The 17,672-nt window shown below is 28.4% G+C and overlaps 1 protein-coding gene across 6 annotated transcripts in view; it reads left to right on the top strand.

Annotated features, from left to right (window-relative positions):
• The first annotated feature begins 325 nt into the window (after positions 1-325).
• Positions 326-17,672, top strand: part of LOC142327464 (uncharacterized) — a 154,896-nt gene continuing 137,549 nt past the window's right edge. For 5 of the 6 annotated variants that reach the window (XM_075370567.1, XM_075370585.1, XM_075370600.1 and 2 more), the window contains exons 1-2: positions 326-550; positions 3,790-3,868. In XM_075370567.1, the coding sequence (XP_075226682.1) occupies positions 3,794-3,868 (75 nt within the window). In that variant the 5' untranslated portion in view covers positions 326-550; positions 3,790-3,793. The remainder of the gene's footprint in view (positions 551-3,789; positions 3,869-17,672) is intronic. The other variant, XM_075370593.1, reaches the window with a different exon arrangement.

Below are 17,672 nucleotides of genomic sequence, written 5' to 3' on the forward strand. Positions count from 1 at the left end.
CACAAATACTTTAAACAATATTACATATTTAGGTTCAAAATTTCTTTATAGTTTTTACCATATGGAGATGTCGTGATATAGTATTTTGGTTTGAAATTTAATCATGTATTAATACATTTTTCCATTTCTAACATCTTTGTGGTGGATGCCCGGCTTCTGTCGGAAAAAGTTGGAAAGTCACTGACAGTAAAGTAGTAAAAATATTCATTTGTTACCAAAACGATCGTACTGGCGGGAAATTCCCTGCTGACATTAGTTCGTCAAGTTTACCATCAGAGGCGCCAATTGCACGCAATCTGTTTTATATAGAAATTCATGCTCGATGTCAACGTTGTGGTAATAAAAAGTTTAAGCAGGCGTTGTCGATGCTAAATTTGTGCCTGAAAGCTATTGTATTATTTCGTTAGTTTCTTGTTTTGGTAGTTACATGTAGTGTGAATTGTTCTTAGATTTATTTTTAGTTTACTTATATCAAAGAAAGTTCTACGGAAGTTTTATAAACTATACCTAAATGTAAATTAATTTCCTATTCGGTACGATGATAAGAGAGGTTAGTACGTAGCAAAATGCTAACATGTAGTTTAATCCGTGCTTGTAGGTTGCTTTGCAACGTTAAAATAAATGAAATTGATATTTTACTTAAATTTTTTTATCATTTTTAATTATCTCATTTTTGTTATACCGTTATTTATATCTTCCGTTTCTGAGTTATTTTATATAGTTGAATATTTTCTTATGATCAATGTTAATTGGTTGATGAATATTTCTGTTAAAAATCGTCTGTATTATTTAGAAGTTATTTTATTTAGTAAAGTGTTCAATTTGATTAAGATTTAAGTAAGAGTATGGTTTCTTTATTTCAATGTTATTCAGTTATATCACGGTATTGATCGTAAATCTGAGATCTGAAATTCCAGTATTGGGTTGTATGTAAATTTTAAAAAAATTCTCTTTAATCTACACAATTCTATTTTGACGTTTTAAAGATAGTGGAAATGTTTATTTTGCTTCACTGGATACGTTTTCTGAAAAATACAGTTTTTAATTGTTAAATGAATTGTAATTTGCTGTGTATCTTGATTTTATTAAATATTTTGCAAATATAAACATGATTAATGCTGTTCTTGAAATTATTTTGAAATGAAACTAAATGTGTATTACTTTTTAATGCATTGTTAAGAAAGATTGATCAGAAAGAATTATTAGAGAATGTCACTGCAAACTCTATTGCACCAGAAGATATTCTGTCTACAAATAATGTGGTACAATTATCACCTTATAGGTAGTTTAAATTAAGTACGTAAGGTCACTGATAAATGTGCAGTGTTGCAATACACAATATATAAAATATGCATAGTCTGTTTACTGTTGTTTATACATAAAAAAGTCAACCATTATTTTGGTTGCAATTTACTCACATCAATAATATAAAAAAAAAGGTTTGTGTTGTTATACAGGTCTGGAATGCTTAGTTTTTTACTTGGCTTTTCATTTTATTAGGTGAATATTAATTTAAAGGCAGGTCTAGGTGTTTTAATTTTGTTTCAGTTTGCATTTATACCCATGGAATTCTTTATTACATCTAAATTCTGAGAAGAAATAAAATAATTTAAGATCTATATTTAGCTGTTTTTGTCAGTATGTAAATGCATTAGGATGTTTTATTCTGAAATAAGGTGTTTCAAAACTCCTATGTTTATGAACTAGAGTTTGGTTAAATATTTAGCTATACAAATCTTAAAATAGAAATGCTAATGATTAATAAGAAAAGAAAAATAATTTTTGATGGATAGCTAACAATTTGGAGCTTAACTAATAATTAATGCATTCTGTTCTGAAACCTGTTGCTTTTTAGTTATTTAAAAATTGTTTCTTAAAATAAATTACTTTTTATTTCTTTATTATTTTTTTTATTGTACCTGAAATAGCAAAAATGTAATTTTATAATTTTTTTTTCACATTTGACTTAGTTATTTATTTAAATTATCACCAAAGTTATTGCGTTTCTATATCAGTAAAATTATGAGTATGTACCAGACTTAATTAAAGCTCTATAAAAACCATTAATTTATTTAAAGTAGAGCAGTGATTAAAATGTATATTATTTATGAGAAATCAGAATTATGTTTTTATTTTGGTTCTACATAAAACAAACAAATTTCTTATCTCTAGCATCCAGTCAATTGGAAGTTAAAGGCAAGGTAATATTCACATTATAAAATTCATAGTACTAAATAGTAGACCTTGACTTTTTGGAATACATTATCCCCATCCACCAACCTTTAGATTTTGCCACTTCATCTGCGCTTTAAAGTTAGATTAGTGTGTGTGCAGTCTGTTCTTAATCGGTTTTGAGATTTTTTGTAAAATTTGTCATGCATTAATTATTTATTAAGTTGTGTAACATGATTATTTATGCCACTTTCCAAAAGTTGCACCACTAATTAATAGGCAAAGGTGGGGCACTTAAAAACAGCTTTTGATTACAGCCCTGACACATCCACATTTTCAGATAAGAAGAATAGCAAAATAATAGAATTATTTCATCTTTAATTGTTTCTAGAATTTTGAAGAAAAAAATGGGGTAGGAACCGCTTATCTAACGTGAATAATAACTTTTATAGCAATGCTTTATTTTCATATGGTTTAGATCAAGATTATTATCTTAGCAGTTATTATTTGCTCATAATTCAAGAAAAAGCATTAAACTTAAGTAAAATTGTGGTGATCCAACACATATGGATCGGTTAGGATAAGGAAGGAGTGTCTTTGTTTATACTAGCTGTGACACTTCGGCTACTGTTTGTTATATGATAAATATTATGAGGAAGCAGTATCATTAGTGAAGCCTTCAAAGCTTGCTAAAGATATTACGTCTTGAAAAAGCTAACTGCTAGTATGAGTTCTCATTCCCAATCAAATGTAAGTAAAAGCTAATCATAAATTACATTCAGGGATCATAGGGAAAATCAGCCAAACCAGAACATTGAAAAATTTCACTTAACTTTCTGCCAGTTCAGTACATGTTATAAATTATTCATATTATGTGTTGAAAACTATTTTTTATATATTTTTTTTAAAATTAGATAACGAAGTACATTAGTATGTTATGTTTAATGTACTGTGAGTTAAGTAGTACGGAAGGATTACTAAGTTTTATTTGTTCTTTGCAGCAATGTATTTGTGGTGTCAGCAGTGTAAAAAGTATTAATTTTATATTATCCAAATGACCAATGATTGATTATTAGACTTGCCCCTCACATCCAGATAAATTACCTTGTTGTGCTTGTAATTAGTAATTAAAATAATTATTTTTATGCACTTAAAAATATTTTATCAATTTTAGCAAAAAAATTCAATAAATATATTACTTATTAAAATAAATACACTTTAAAATGCCACTAATGTTTAATTGTACTAATATCTTATTGGAAAAACAGAAAGTCAAAGTGTTGTAACTTTTTGTTTGTAATATAAAACCAAAAGCCAAAACAACTATAGATTTAATTTCATTAAAATCCATTGGTTTGCATCAGAAAGATAAATTAGAATGGGTTGCATTGATTAATGTAAACAAAATTAACATAAAAAGAGTCGGGTAATGGGAGTGTGCTGACTGGTTCTATCGAACAAACTAGTTCTATCGAACTAGCCATGATATACTCGGCTTAGTTTCTTAATGTTAACATTAACAATACAATATGTTTGTATTGAATATGTTTTAACATAATTATTTATTTAAATGAAACCTTTTAATAAAAGAGTTAATTTTGTATTTGTTATTCCCAGTGCTATGTATTCAACAAAAAGTAGTCTGGAGGTAGCTGTTGAAGCTGCAGCCCGAGTAGATGCAGTACTTGCAAAAAAGGTAAGAATAAAACCATACACAACAGCTGCTGTTTCTGTATTTTCTTGGTTTTCTCCTTTTTCAATACCTTATGCCGGCTAACAAGGGTAGATGGTCAGCTTACAACAGAATTTATTATGCCCTTTTTGGAGGGTATCAGGAGGGGAGGTCCCTATTTTAAATCCACTATGGCACTTTCCAACTTGCCCCCATTTCCAAATAAACACCATTTAAAGATTTTTGAGTGGTTGAGTTCAAGTAGTTTATTTATATTTCTGTAGTAATCACAACCACAGCAGTCTAGGATTTGTGTTTATGTGTCTTTTTTTAACTTTTATTTTTTCTTATGTTTACACTAACACAGATGATTTTTTTGTCATATTATTAATAATAATATTTATAAATATCGGGAAAAACCACATGAATTTCACGTTTGCTGTTAATAAAAATCATTTTATTTGAATATAAAAATTATTAATGTAATAAATAGATTTTGTTTTATAAAACATCAAAAATTTAAATAAATAAATTTATTTTAGTTTTCAATGTGCCTGTTACAGTCCAAAAATATTTTTTCGTAATAGTCATCTTACTGATATGCATTCTGAAAATTAAAATAATTTTTTTTTTCAAATTTTATAAAACAAAATACATTTTGTTTTGTATTTGTTAATTTTTCATTTCTCATTTTAATTCTATTCCCAATAATGGGTTATTAGTAACCTAATAATCTTCTTAAAGGTTAATGATTCTTATAAACAAATCAAATAAAAAGCAGCAAATGTGAAATTCATGTAGATTTATTTTACCGTTTCTTATAAATATTATATAATAAAAAATCATCTGCATTAGTGTATGGGTAACAAAAAATAAAAGTTAATAAAAAAATGACAAACTTGAAATCTGAAACCTCTTGATTATTAGACTATAATGTTTGTCACTTGACTGCTGTGATTATAGATATACAAAAAAGCTAATTGAAATATTCAAAAATCTCTAAATGGAGTGTACTCAGAAAAAGGGCCAACTTGAAAGCAGCCACTTTTGATTTAAAATTGGAATCTCCACATATCACCCTGCAAAAGGGCATTAATAAAGATCATTGTAAGCTGACCATCTGCCCGTGTAATTTATCTCTTATAGCAGAAATTATGGTAGGATAAAGTTTTTTTTGTCTGCTTGATGAAAGTAGCTCTAGAAATGCGTAAAAGTTTTGTATAGATATCTTAATCTTATTTTCTATTTTAATGATGACACATGGATTTACCTTTAATACCACATAAAGAAGTTTGATATGTATTATTAGCTAAAAGAGATATTGATTGTAAAATTTTTTAATTAATCTCTATACTTATTGCAATTGCAGTAGTTGTTCAATTTGATAATTGTTTTTATTATGGAGTTGAATGTGAATGGCAGATCATGTTTGTTATGAAACAACCCTCATCAAATCAGTAAATTCTACTGAATCGGTACTCGTGTAACTCATAATTCATACTAACATAATACTTATGATATACTGGCATAATTCTCCAACTTAGCAATTATCATTTGTTAGGACAATATAATTAATTGACGTAGAAGAAGGCTACTAAAACTTTGTATTTTTGGCTTTACTTCAGAGATTTAAAAATTTGTTAGATATATTTAATTCACTTTTTATAAACAGATCATCATAGTGATTCATTTTCCTTATCAGGGGACAGGAAAACTTATTTAGGTTCCCGTAATGATCTTTTACCATAGAGTTATGTTTTTTTTTAATTTTTATTGTACATACATATGTTTCTAGAAATTTTTTTAAACTTTTACTGATTATACTTCACTCAAGAGCATTGATCAACTTTTTTAGCTCCACGACCCCCAAAAAGTAAAAAAATATATATATATAATGAATATTTCACAACCCCCAACCCATTAAATTTTTTTTTAACCTCCGGGACCACCGTTAGGTATTGCTGCAGAAAATGAGATGAATGACTAGTAGTGTGTGAAAATGCCATGCCTGACTGAGATTCGAACCTGGGACCTCCAGATGAAAGAGATGATATCAGTCATGCCATGTAATCTTAACTACCCATTGAAACCTAGTTAAAATTATTTAGATGCATTGATAGCAATGAATATGTATATATGAACTTTATAAACAAGAGCAATTTACAGATTTCAATTTGATGTTTACAAGCTCCTTGTAATTTGGGCATATGATACATTTGAACATGTCATGCTTTCAGTAGTATAAAAGAAGTGTAAGGAATTGCAGAATGTCAGTTTAAGTTTCGAATGTGAACCACACATCCCGTGTTTTTACTTAAGTTTTTAAAAGCATAGTTTTATTGAAAATAATAATAAAGAATTGAGTTATTTGATTTTTTTAGTGTGGTCAAATGGTGTAACTTTCTTTTTTTTTTAATTAATTAGATTGTTATGCAAAATGGATAAATTTGTGAAAAACAAAAGTGTGCCATATTCAGTGAATCGGTGGTAAAAAGACAAGATTGTATAATGACAGTTATTTAAATTATGATTTTACCCCATTGGATAGAAAACCATAGTGTGTTGTTTGCTTTCAAGTCCTCTCTGATGAAACCGTGTAGCCATCAAAATTAATTTGACACTTGGAAACCAAACATCTGAATTCTAAAAGCAAACTCTTGGAATTTTTCAAATCGGCAAGCTTCTATTTGTAAATCAAACCATACTGATAAAATTACACTTGAAGCATCCTATCTCGTAGCATTAGGTGTAGCTAAGATGTCCAAATCCCATACAGTCGTAGGAAACCTCATTGTCTGCTTTAACTGATACAATCAGTGCTTTAATAGGCATAGAAGAAGCAAAAACATTGAAAAAAATTTCACTTTCTATCGACAAAGTATCAAGATGAATCTATGAAATGGCAGCCAGTGTTCATGATCAGATTATTCAGCAAGTGAGGTCAAGTGAACTTTCTAGTTTTAAATTTGATGAGTCAACAGATGTGGCTAACATTTTCCAGTTCTTATGTTTTGTGAGATATGAATGCAGTAGGGACAGATCAATCAAAGAAAATATGTTGTTTTGCAAATCAATATCTGCTCATGTAACAAGACAATGTTATTTTGATGTTTTTTTATGAAGCTACTAAAAACTATAACAGGTTGCACAAAAAGTATTGCAATATGTAGTGGTAGTGCAAAGTAAAGAACAGTGTATTTCAAAAAAAATTAAAAGATTGTCTTATACCAAGGGCAGAATGGATACACTGTTTCCTTTATAGACAGGCTCTTGTCACAAATAATACGCCAAAAAATCTCAAACATGTTCTTTTTAAATCTGTAAAAATGGTTAATTTTATTAAAATTCCCCCGTTACAGAATAGGCTAAACTATTCTGTATTATGTTTGCCAAACTATGTGATGAAATAGGCAAAAAGAATAAATCTCTTCTTTTCTATACATCAGATGGTTATCGTGAAGGAGAGTGTTAAAACCTGGTTATTGGAATTGCAAGATGAATTAATAATACTTTTCCAGGTTAAACAAACGCCATTCTCAGTGTTTTTACAGAATGGTGAGTATATATTGCTCTTGACTTAGCTAGTGTATTTTTGCATTTAAACGACTTGAATGTGAATTTACAAGGACGTGATAAAAACATATTGTTAATGACATACAACATTCTTGCTTTCATTAAAAAGTTTGATATCTGGATTATTCGCCTTCAAAATGAAAGTTTTGTTATCTTTCCATCCACTTTCAATTATATTGAGAAAAATTTGGATGAAGAAGACACTATTAACCACAGTTTGGATAGTATGAAGATGCGTTTATGAGTGCTAAACATTCACTTGATTATTTCCCAGAAGATAAAAATGATATCTCATAGAGGTGGTTAATGAATCCATTTTATGAAAACATTGTTGCAGCTGCTAAATTACCAGTAGAGATTCACCACCAGCTCATCAAAATGTCTGCTGATAAAACATTACAATTATAGTTCATGTCTGAAGCTTTAGATATGTTTTGGCTTGTTCATCGAAGTGAATATGGAAATTTAGTCACAGAAGCATTGAAATTATTAGTCCCATTCGCCATGTCTTACCTCTGTGAAAAGGGTTTTTCATCTATCATTGTGCTAAAAACTAAATACAGAATCATCTTTTATCTCTTGAAAACAATTTGCTTTTCTGTGTTTCAAACATAGATGCACATGTAGAGAAACTTTTAAATGAAAAACAGTCACAATCATCTCAATGTATTTTCTTTACTGGTGTACTTATAAATATAAGTAAAATGTCTATATAATAAATGATTTTTTTTTTTCTTATAAAATGATTTCATTATTGCTAATGTGAAGTTGTAGACTAATTTCACGACCTTAGATTGAGAAACCCTACTCTAGAGCATAGTTTCAAAGTTGTTTACAGCAAAGTTATTGTTTGCTCAGGTTTAGTAAATAAATTTTTGATACATATACTTGTATTCAAAAAGTTACTTTCTGCTTGATAAATGAATTTTGAAGCTGAAGAGTGTAGAATTTTAGACAAAAGAAGCGTTTGATCAGGAGGAATGCTTAAAAATATATATGAGGTTTGATGACTTATGTTTGTTCCTTTAGACTAATAGTTTCTGCTGTTGGTTCCATTACAACTTAAATATTTTAGTGTCTTATTAGTGTAAGTTTCATACTTGGCTTTCTGTGTAAAGATTTAAAAAACCTATTTAATCTCATCGGTTTCCATTTCATAAACATCAATTATTGATAGTGTGCTTAAATACTATAATTAATACAAATGTAAAAACTACCTGCATTTAAGAATTTCAAATGTATATGTACCTTGTTTGTTGCTTTTGAGGAACAATTTTGAATTTTCCAATTCAAAACCTTTTCTTGATTGTTGAATTTTCATTTTACATATGTCCTTTTTTTTTGTTAAATAATTTCTAAATATCTTTTTAAATATAACTAGATAAATTCCATGCAGATCAGATGTGATATAGAACTATGTTTAAGTTTTTACTGAAGAATTGTGTTACTGAAGGTGGATATACATTTGTAACAAGACCCCATACTTGTAACTGGCTGGCACGCATACCTGTAATGGGCAATGTATGCAATATGCAGAAACACAATCATAACATTGCAGTAGCTCAGGGTAGTTCTGTTAGGTGTTGGTAAAGTCTCCCAAGCCAAAAGGTTATGACTTGAAATGCAGAAGCTTTCACATAATGACTCATAACAATAGATGAACAAAGCACAACAGACAGACCCCTGTTTCCTGCAGTGTGTTGTTAAGTGTTTTAATTAAGCAAAGTGCAGTTAAGGGTATTCTATTTATATATTATTTTTTACTGCAGTTTTCAATTTCTACATTTTCTTCATTTTATTTAATACCAAAGACTTGAATATTTTGTTATGGAGGGGTCACAAGAAACTATTGCAGTGTTATGCTTATAAAACAAGACAATTTTGGGACCTAAAACATCAATGGCATTTTAATATATTCAAAAAGCACGATGCTTAGGAAGAAATCCCAAGAAATTGAAAGTGGAAGAATGTAAAAAGAAAGTGACGTGATTATTGGCATCTTTAAGAAGGGAGAACATGAAAATAAGAAGCACTGGCATGGAAAGGGTGAGTACTAATATAATGTAGATAATATTAATTTTTTGGTTTAATAAATTTAATTAGTTGCATGGATTACGATTAGAAAATATGAGTTTTTATTTTTTTAACATACTGTATTTACACGAGTAGTGCACACATATATTCCCATAACTGACATTTTAAAAGTGAACTGAGTTTATTACAAAAATGTTAACTTAATGATCTTTGAGTCATAACATAAGGTGACAAAATCCCTAACTTATCTAAAGCTGCTGGAACTTCTGTTATCTATAATTAGTATAACAATTTGTAATAAACATTTTCATAAACTGGCTGCCTAACTATATATTTTATTGATGAATAAATGAATAATTATGTTATGAATTATTAATGATAATAATTTAAATAATCAGATTATTGGAAAATCATTTTAAAAAAAAATTACTGTAATGTTTAAATTATAGTGCAGATTATGTTTGCACTGTGATAAATATTTATGTAATTAAAAGTATCATAACTCAGACCTGTTAGTTGTAGTATTTCATTCAAATCAAATATTGGGATATTGGTTCACTCCATGGTTTTCATTATTTATTTATCTTTAATTAAACATTTTTATGTTAAGTATGAGAACATTTAATTAAATACTTTCATTTATAATTTCATTACATTTTTCTTGTTTCCTATTCTTGAAAACAGATAGAATGTACTGCTTGAGTGAATGTGGTGTTATTTCATTTTTTCGTATTATTGTTTACATTATTAATATTTTATTATTTTTTTAAATTAATGAAAAAGTTTGCTAAACTGGAATTTTTAAAAAAAATTGACTATCTAAATTGTTTTTTAATGATGTTTTTAATTAACAAAATCTTCAAAACTATTAAAAGAACTATTTCTACTTTTTTCAGAATTGATATTAAAAAAAATAAATCTTATATATATTCTTTATTAAAGATAATTATTATAATTTTTATTTATGTTATTCAAGTTTACATTCAAGGAATTAAGCTATAATAATAAAAGGATACCATCCTGTTTTTGCCGTTGGTTTATATCTGTTTCAATGAATTACTAAAAATACTTTACGAAACTGAAAAGTGTAATCTTTTGATCTGATCATTTTGTAGCATAAACACATGTGTATGTTAAACGTGAATTAAAAGAGAATTAAGATATTCATTTAAAAATTGCAGTTAGTGTGTCTTTTAACTTTATACAATCATTTAAATTGTTTAGCAATGCCAGAAGTAATTAGAAACAATTCACTTTAAAAAAAGCTGACCTTTTTCTTTACAATAATGTTTAAAGTATACAAAAGCAGTTTGTATACATTCAAGAGTGTGAAATTTATTTTAGACAACCAACCATGACAAACTCAGGAAGCTGATTTGTTAGTTAGTAATGGTAGTTGTATAATTTCTATTTATATTTAATATTTTTGTGTATGTTGATCTCTCCATCTAATTTTTCTTCCATTCTTGAAATAGTTAATTCTTCCTGATTTCTGTTGCTTTAACATGAAAATTTTCTTTATTGGAAACAAATGTTTCTATGTTTTCACGGTTCCCTTCCTTTCTTCAATGACTATTTCATGTACCAGATAATTAGTTACCTGGCGATTGCATTTTATAATTGAATTTTGTTTTTTTCCCTTTAAAAAATCATGTAAATAAACACCATGAGTCATGATAATCATCTGTGTTTTGCTCAGTTTCAATAGCAACAGTTTATGGCACCCTGTCAGTTAGTAAATGGCTGACATTAGGCCAGGTGCACTTTTTACCAATCTATAGGCCCTACAAAAATTGTAATAAAAAATTTGCTTCCTGGTCCCCTTCAAGTTTAGTGCTAGGAACACAATCAACTTCTCGCTTAATGTGAAGCTTCATTGCCGATAAAGGAGTATGAAATTTCTTTTGCCCTGTTTAAAGGCTGAAGTTCAAGAATGCATAACAAATCTGATACTTTTTTACGAAGCCCAGAATTTGGAAGTACTCTTCTGTCAGATATTTTATGATAGCAATTGACATCTACGTACAACAGATTTAATTTTCATCTACCGAAGCTAAAAATATTACATTTTTTTAGACAGTTGTTAAATTACTTGTCTCCCATTAACTGCCCAAACTATGAGAAAAATTCCAGAACCCCTGATACTTTTTTGATATTGCTGCTAATCATTCTGCTTGTTCTCTTGATATCTAAAGATAATGAATTTTAGTGATCTTTTTTTATATAAGAGCACACGCACACATGCATATATACATACACAACATGATGCACCTGTGATTCTTCATGTTTCAATAAAATGATTTAATATATTGCTCTACAAAAAATTAAAATATTCCTTTAGAATAGGAATAAAGGTAACAGCAATGAACAGTGGCTACATTTATGTTATTTAATCAATTAATTTATTTATTTTAAATTGTTTAAATATCTTAAACTATTACATTTCAGATTCAGAATGAAGATGGGCGTACTGAGTAGAATGCAGAACTTTCAAGAGATATGGAATTTTAGGGACAAGCCTTATTTGTTAATTCACATCAAAAAAGACAATCATCACAAGTGGACTCATTCTTGCATGCTGTTTTTGGTTTGCTACAACACTCAATATTAATTTTTTGAGTATCTATTTGCTTCTAAGTTGTGGAATTATTACAAAAAAACTCAATGTGCTTTACAAAATATAATTTATGAGTATTTTTTAATAATTATAGAGGTGTCTACAACCAAAATCACTTCCCTTATCCTGTCCTTTGCCATCTAATTCTTATAGCATCTTCACCCATAATAATGAAACATTTTCATTTCTCATTCACTTGAATTATAAGAACTAATTATATATACTTACACCCAGGTTATAATTTATATAGTAATACACCTAATTCCTCTTTCACACAAAACTTCACATCCTTAATACAACCATTACCTTCTGGTTAACCCTTCTGGTTCTACAAACTTATCTGCTGTGGCAAGACCTGTTGAAGAAGATTTTGATTCAAAAAATTCATGTGATTATTAAGTTCTTCCAGTTTTTTTGTAGTTTATACTGGCTTAAAGTTTATAATATTTAAATGTTTTTTTTTTTTTAGATTAGAAACTCTTTTTATATGTATGAAGGTTTTAGGGGTCTGTACCCCATTTACCAACATCTGCTGTTCTGCCTGTCATGGAGTTTCTAATTAACAGTTATCTAAAATTTAATATTTTTTTTTTTAATTAATCTGCACACATATACTTGACAGCCAGACTGAGCAAGTCCATCCAAGAAAAAATAAAAATAAGGTATTACATCATCTGACTGCATTATGCTGTTCTTTTTAAAACCAAAGGAAATGATTATTCCTCATTAATTACTATTGAGTATTGTGTGCTGTTTTAAAAAAAAAAAAACTCATTTCATTTTTATTTATTTTTCATATAATTATTCAATGTATTCAAATTGTTTCAGTGTATTTCAACATAACCTTTTCTTTAACGTAGTATACTTTTTGGGAGGACCAACAAGGAAAATGTGTTTTTTTTTAAATAATTTTTGTAAACATTTAAGGAGATGATAATTTTCATGTTTTTCCTAAAGATTATACCATCAAACTCCTTGGAAAAGGATTAGATCTGTTTAAAATATCCTCAACAGTATTTTCAGAACTGTACTTGCTAAAAATGTGAATATTATTTTATTAGTTAGAAATGGAATGTTATTTTCTTTCAAATTCTCTTTAGCTTTGGTTAATACAATATTGAATTCAGCGTGTTGTATTTTGTTATAATATTGCAATAATTTTCCACAATGCCACAATGTTCATTGATGAAAAAAATCATATGTGGATAATTTATAGATGATTTATGGAACATTTTCATTGTGGGATAGACCATGCCCAGCACTCTTTCTGTTTTGCCATTTAATTCTCCATTCTTGTTTTATGTTATCGCTTATAGGATCATTAAGCCATTTATAACCAAAACGCTACATTGTGCAGTTTGAAGCAGAACTTATATCACTATTTTCTTTCATGATTATAAACATCTAACGGTGAAAATTGACTTTGTCCAATACAGTAAAAGTTTGTTTTAGACAAATACATTCTACATACAATTACAATCTATTAATAAAAAAAAAAACAAAATTAACTTATTTTTTAAAAAGTATTTTATATTTGAAATATTCATTACTTTTTAATGTATTAAATTACATTTATATGATATAAGGATCTAATTTGATTTTTTTTATATTCTTTTCAAAGTTCATAATGCAGTAAAGATGATTTACTTTATTGAAGATTATATATTTTAATTAAAGTTATGTATTATATTATATTGTTACACCTACATAAAAAATAAACATGTAACCACGCTTTTAATGATGTTTCATGTAAATAAAGTTTTCATTCCTGCAATCTAAGTTTTAGCCCTTCCCAAAAATTAACTTCTGTAATTTAGGGTTTGGTTCTCAGGTACAAATGTATTGTTAACATGTGCCTGTAGTTAAATTTTCTTTACAGTTTTTTATTTGCAAATTAAAAATTATTATTATTATATTGTATTACTGGCATAATTTATTGAACTTACTAACAAAAACAATTACACAGCTGTTTATTTTATAGTATATGCAATCTCACACATAGTCACAGTCATTGAAAAAAGTGCAAAAATATTTTTTTCTGTAAAAATTGAATCAGATTTGTTGATGTAAGGAAGTAATCTACTTCTAAATTTCAATTTACAACAAATAGGCCATTTATCTTGATCAAGAAATCATATACAAAAAGTATCGGTTTGTCTGTCAGTAGATCTTCTCTTATCCAAGTGCACAAACAATAGGGCCTTGAATTCATGAACCCCTAAAAAAATCCTTCAACCTCCATGGTGGAGTGGTAGTGTTTCAGCCTTTCATTCAGGATAGGTCTTGGGTTCAAATCCCAGTTAGGCTTGGTTAAAATTTTTCATATACTACAAAATTTTATCTCTTGAAAAAGGGAAAAGTAAAAAAATATTTTATGTGATACCATCAAAACGTGAACACAGAATTCTTAATATTTGCATGAATTTATCAAAATTTAAACTTATATTTTATATATTTCGTAATATTGTAATAAAATAAAGAACTGTCAGCTTACCTATTCGTAGTCTTTCAATACTTCAATGATAGCAATACGTACTTCTGATATTATCATCTGCTTTGCAATTTTAAGTAGCTATGAAGTTTACTGTTGTAATCGCTTCATATCAAAAACTGAAACATCAGGATCCAATCATTCTTGATTTTCTTGGACTCATGAACTGATTATGTAAATTAAGAATTCAAATTCAGTTAAGAGACGTGTAAAGTTTTTTTATAGTCTGATAACAGATTAAAATCTTAAGTATAATAACAATGTTTCTCCACTATATACATTTCTACTTAAATATTGTATTTTTCACCATTGTTGTGGTTTTTTTTATCTGCTAAAGCAGTAGTTCTATGCTGTACAGAGTGAAGAATAAATAAACATTGCATTTATGTGAGTGAATTCATCATGATTCTGCTGTCACATCCCAAGAATCAGTGCCAATTCACAACACTGCCATCTGTATACAACACTATAATCATTTCTCACATGTTAGTCACCATATAATTAGTCATATAGTAGTCGTGTAATCAAACATGTATACAATGTTGTGTTGTCTCAGTTCTATTAAAACCCTTGACCTTTTCATGTGATCACTCTTTTGCTTTCATGTTCAATTTTTGTGTTTCTGTTTATTTATTTACTCTCATGTTATTTAAAATGAATATAATGCAATTTTTTAACTGGAACATGAGTTTAGTGTATTTCAAGATTTGTATCTGTACGACTTGAGTTATACCATTATTTGACACCATGTCTGATATTGAATCAACTGTTAATAGTCCATAATTATTGATATACCCTTCGAAAAAAGTCTGTGAAAAAAGCCAAGTCATGTGGAAAAACACATCATTTTGATTGCATGCTAAAGCTAATTGCAAACTAATCCAAAGGCTTTGATTTCAGATGTCATTAATAAACGTAAGTGGAAGTTGCGCTGCTTCAGTGTATATTGTGATTCACGAGTATAAATCTATTAATGAATTATGGTCTCCTGAGAAAACAAAACCCCACTAGTTTAGTGAAGAAAAAGTTGACAATTTCGATAAAAACACAATTTGCAAAAAAAAGTACACAAAATTTATTTTTGAAATGAACTGCCTGTAATAGATGAAGTGGTAGGAGTGGTAAATTATGATGTTGATCTACCATATTTCAGAAGAGCAATGTTTTATAAATTATTAAAAAGTATGAATTCTAAATACAAAAAACAGGGGCCAGAAAAGTGCTTTAATTGACAGGGATGATTATTATTTACTAAGACATTACTTTACTGTAATAAAGAAAATCAGGCAAGAAAGTTGTAGAATATATTATATGGATGAAACTTGTGTCAACGAAGGCTACACAAAAAATTTTGTTTGAAAAGATAAAGCTGTGAATTCATCAAAAGAAGCCTGTCTGTGTGGCGTATCAACCAGTAGTAAGGCTCCAACAGGTAAAGGTAGGCTTTTCATAATTACGCATATCAGCAGTGGATTTCTGAATCTAAATCTACTGGAGACTATCATAACGAGATATCTTGTGAGAAATGGTTTAGCAATGTGTTACTTCTTTTGGAAGATAATTTGGTTGGTGTCTTGGACAACGCCCCTTGTCATTCATGTAAAAAGGAAAACATTCCAGCCGGAAAATATCAGAATGTGGCTTAGTTCAAAAGGAATGATTTTTGAAGGGGATGAACTTAAGGTTCAATTATTGCAAAAGGTTTTGTGTATTAAAAGTAATTTAATGTGTATAAAATTGATGAGTTAACAAGATCCAGTGTAAAACTTCTTTTGGAAGATAATTTGGTTGGTGTCTTGGACAACGCCCCTTGTCATTCATGTAAAAAGGAAAACATTCCAGCCGGAAAATATCAGAATGTGGCTTAGTTCAAAAGGAATGATTTTTGAAGGGGATGAACTTAAGGTTCAATTATTGCAAAAGGTTTTGTGTATTAAAAGTAATTTAATGTGTATAAAATTGATGAGTTAACAAGATCCAGTGTAAAACCGTGTTTCAACTGCCTCTCTATCATTGTGAACTCAACTCAATTGAGTTAATTTGGGACAAATCAAAAGTTATGTAGTATCAGAAAATACCACTTCTAAAATATTTGATGTTGAAAATTTATGCTTAATAGCCATTGATAAAACGGGCCAGCAGGAATGGAAAAACTGTATAAAGCATGTAACGTACACTGTTGAACCAAATTATTGGGAATTGGATAATATAGTCAAAAAAAAATTGAGTGTCATTGTATCTCTTTAATACTGACAGTACTATAGATTTCTCACAATCAGATGATGAAAACTGAATTGAATTTATTATTTTTTTATTATCATAGAAATTTAATATAAAATATTAGTGAACTTTTATTGTCAGTGAAGAGTTGACAATTTCATAACTCTTAGAAAAAACTCAAGGCAGCTACTTACAGTAAACAATTTTAATGAATAAAATACTCAATGGTTTTCAGATGTGCCGAACAAGGTAAAACATATTTATTGATCATTTAAATATGTCTTAATTTATTTAAAATTAAAATATATGTTTAATTTTTGTAAAAATATTAGTATGTGGTTACTGAATTTTAACATCGGGTAGTTTCTTTTATATACATCAGGGTTTACAAGAAATGCTTGTGAATCGGCTATTTGAACACTTATATGCGCAGTCTGTTTACTTGAACTCTGTAAGCTAACTGAATTAGGTATATATTGCCTGCCTCCTTCTGCCACTTTCAGGTTCATATTTATGCACTCACAATCTGTTAAAACTGGATTATCATGCTGGTTTTTTTTCAAATTCTTACGGTTACATGATACGGGGGCAAGTTGAAAATATATACTGAAATTATGCGTAATCAATATGTAATTGTTGCATGCCAGAATGTGGGTACGGTTTTCGAGATTTTTTACAAATGTGTACCTGTCTTAAGAAATACTTATATTTTGCAATTTCTTGCTGATTGTTTTAAAAAAGATGATTTTTTTATGAAAATAATTTAATTAAATCTTTCTACTGAAGAAAGTATAAATTAGATCTATTTGCAAAATTACTTCAAGTTGTAAGATTGAAACAGAAAACTCTTAATTGTATTAAACAGATTTCATCAACGCTTCACAGCAGTGAAT

The sequence above is a fragment of the Lycorma delicatula genome, chromosome 1 (genome assembly GCF_047948215.1).
Source record: "Lycorma delicatula isolate Av1 chromosome 1, ASM4794821v1, whole genome shotgun sequence".
NCBI lineage: Eukaryota > Metazoa > Arthropoda > Insecta > Hemiptera > Fulgoridae > Lycorma > Lycorma delicatula.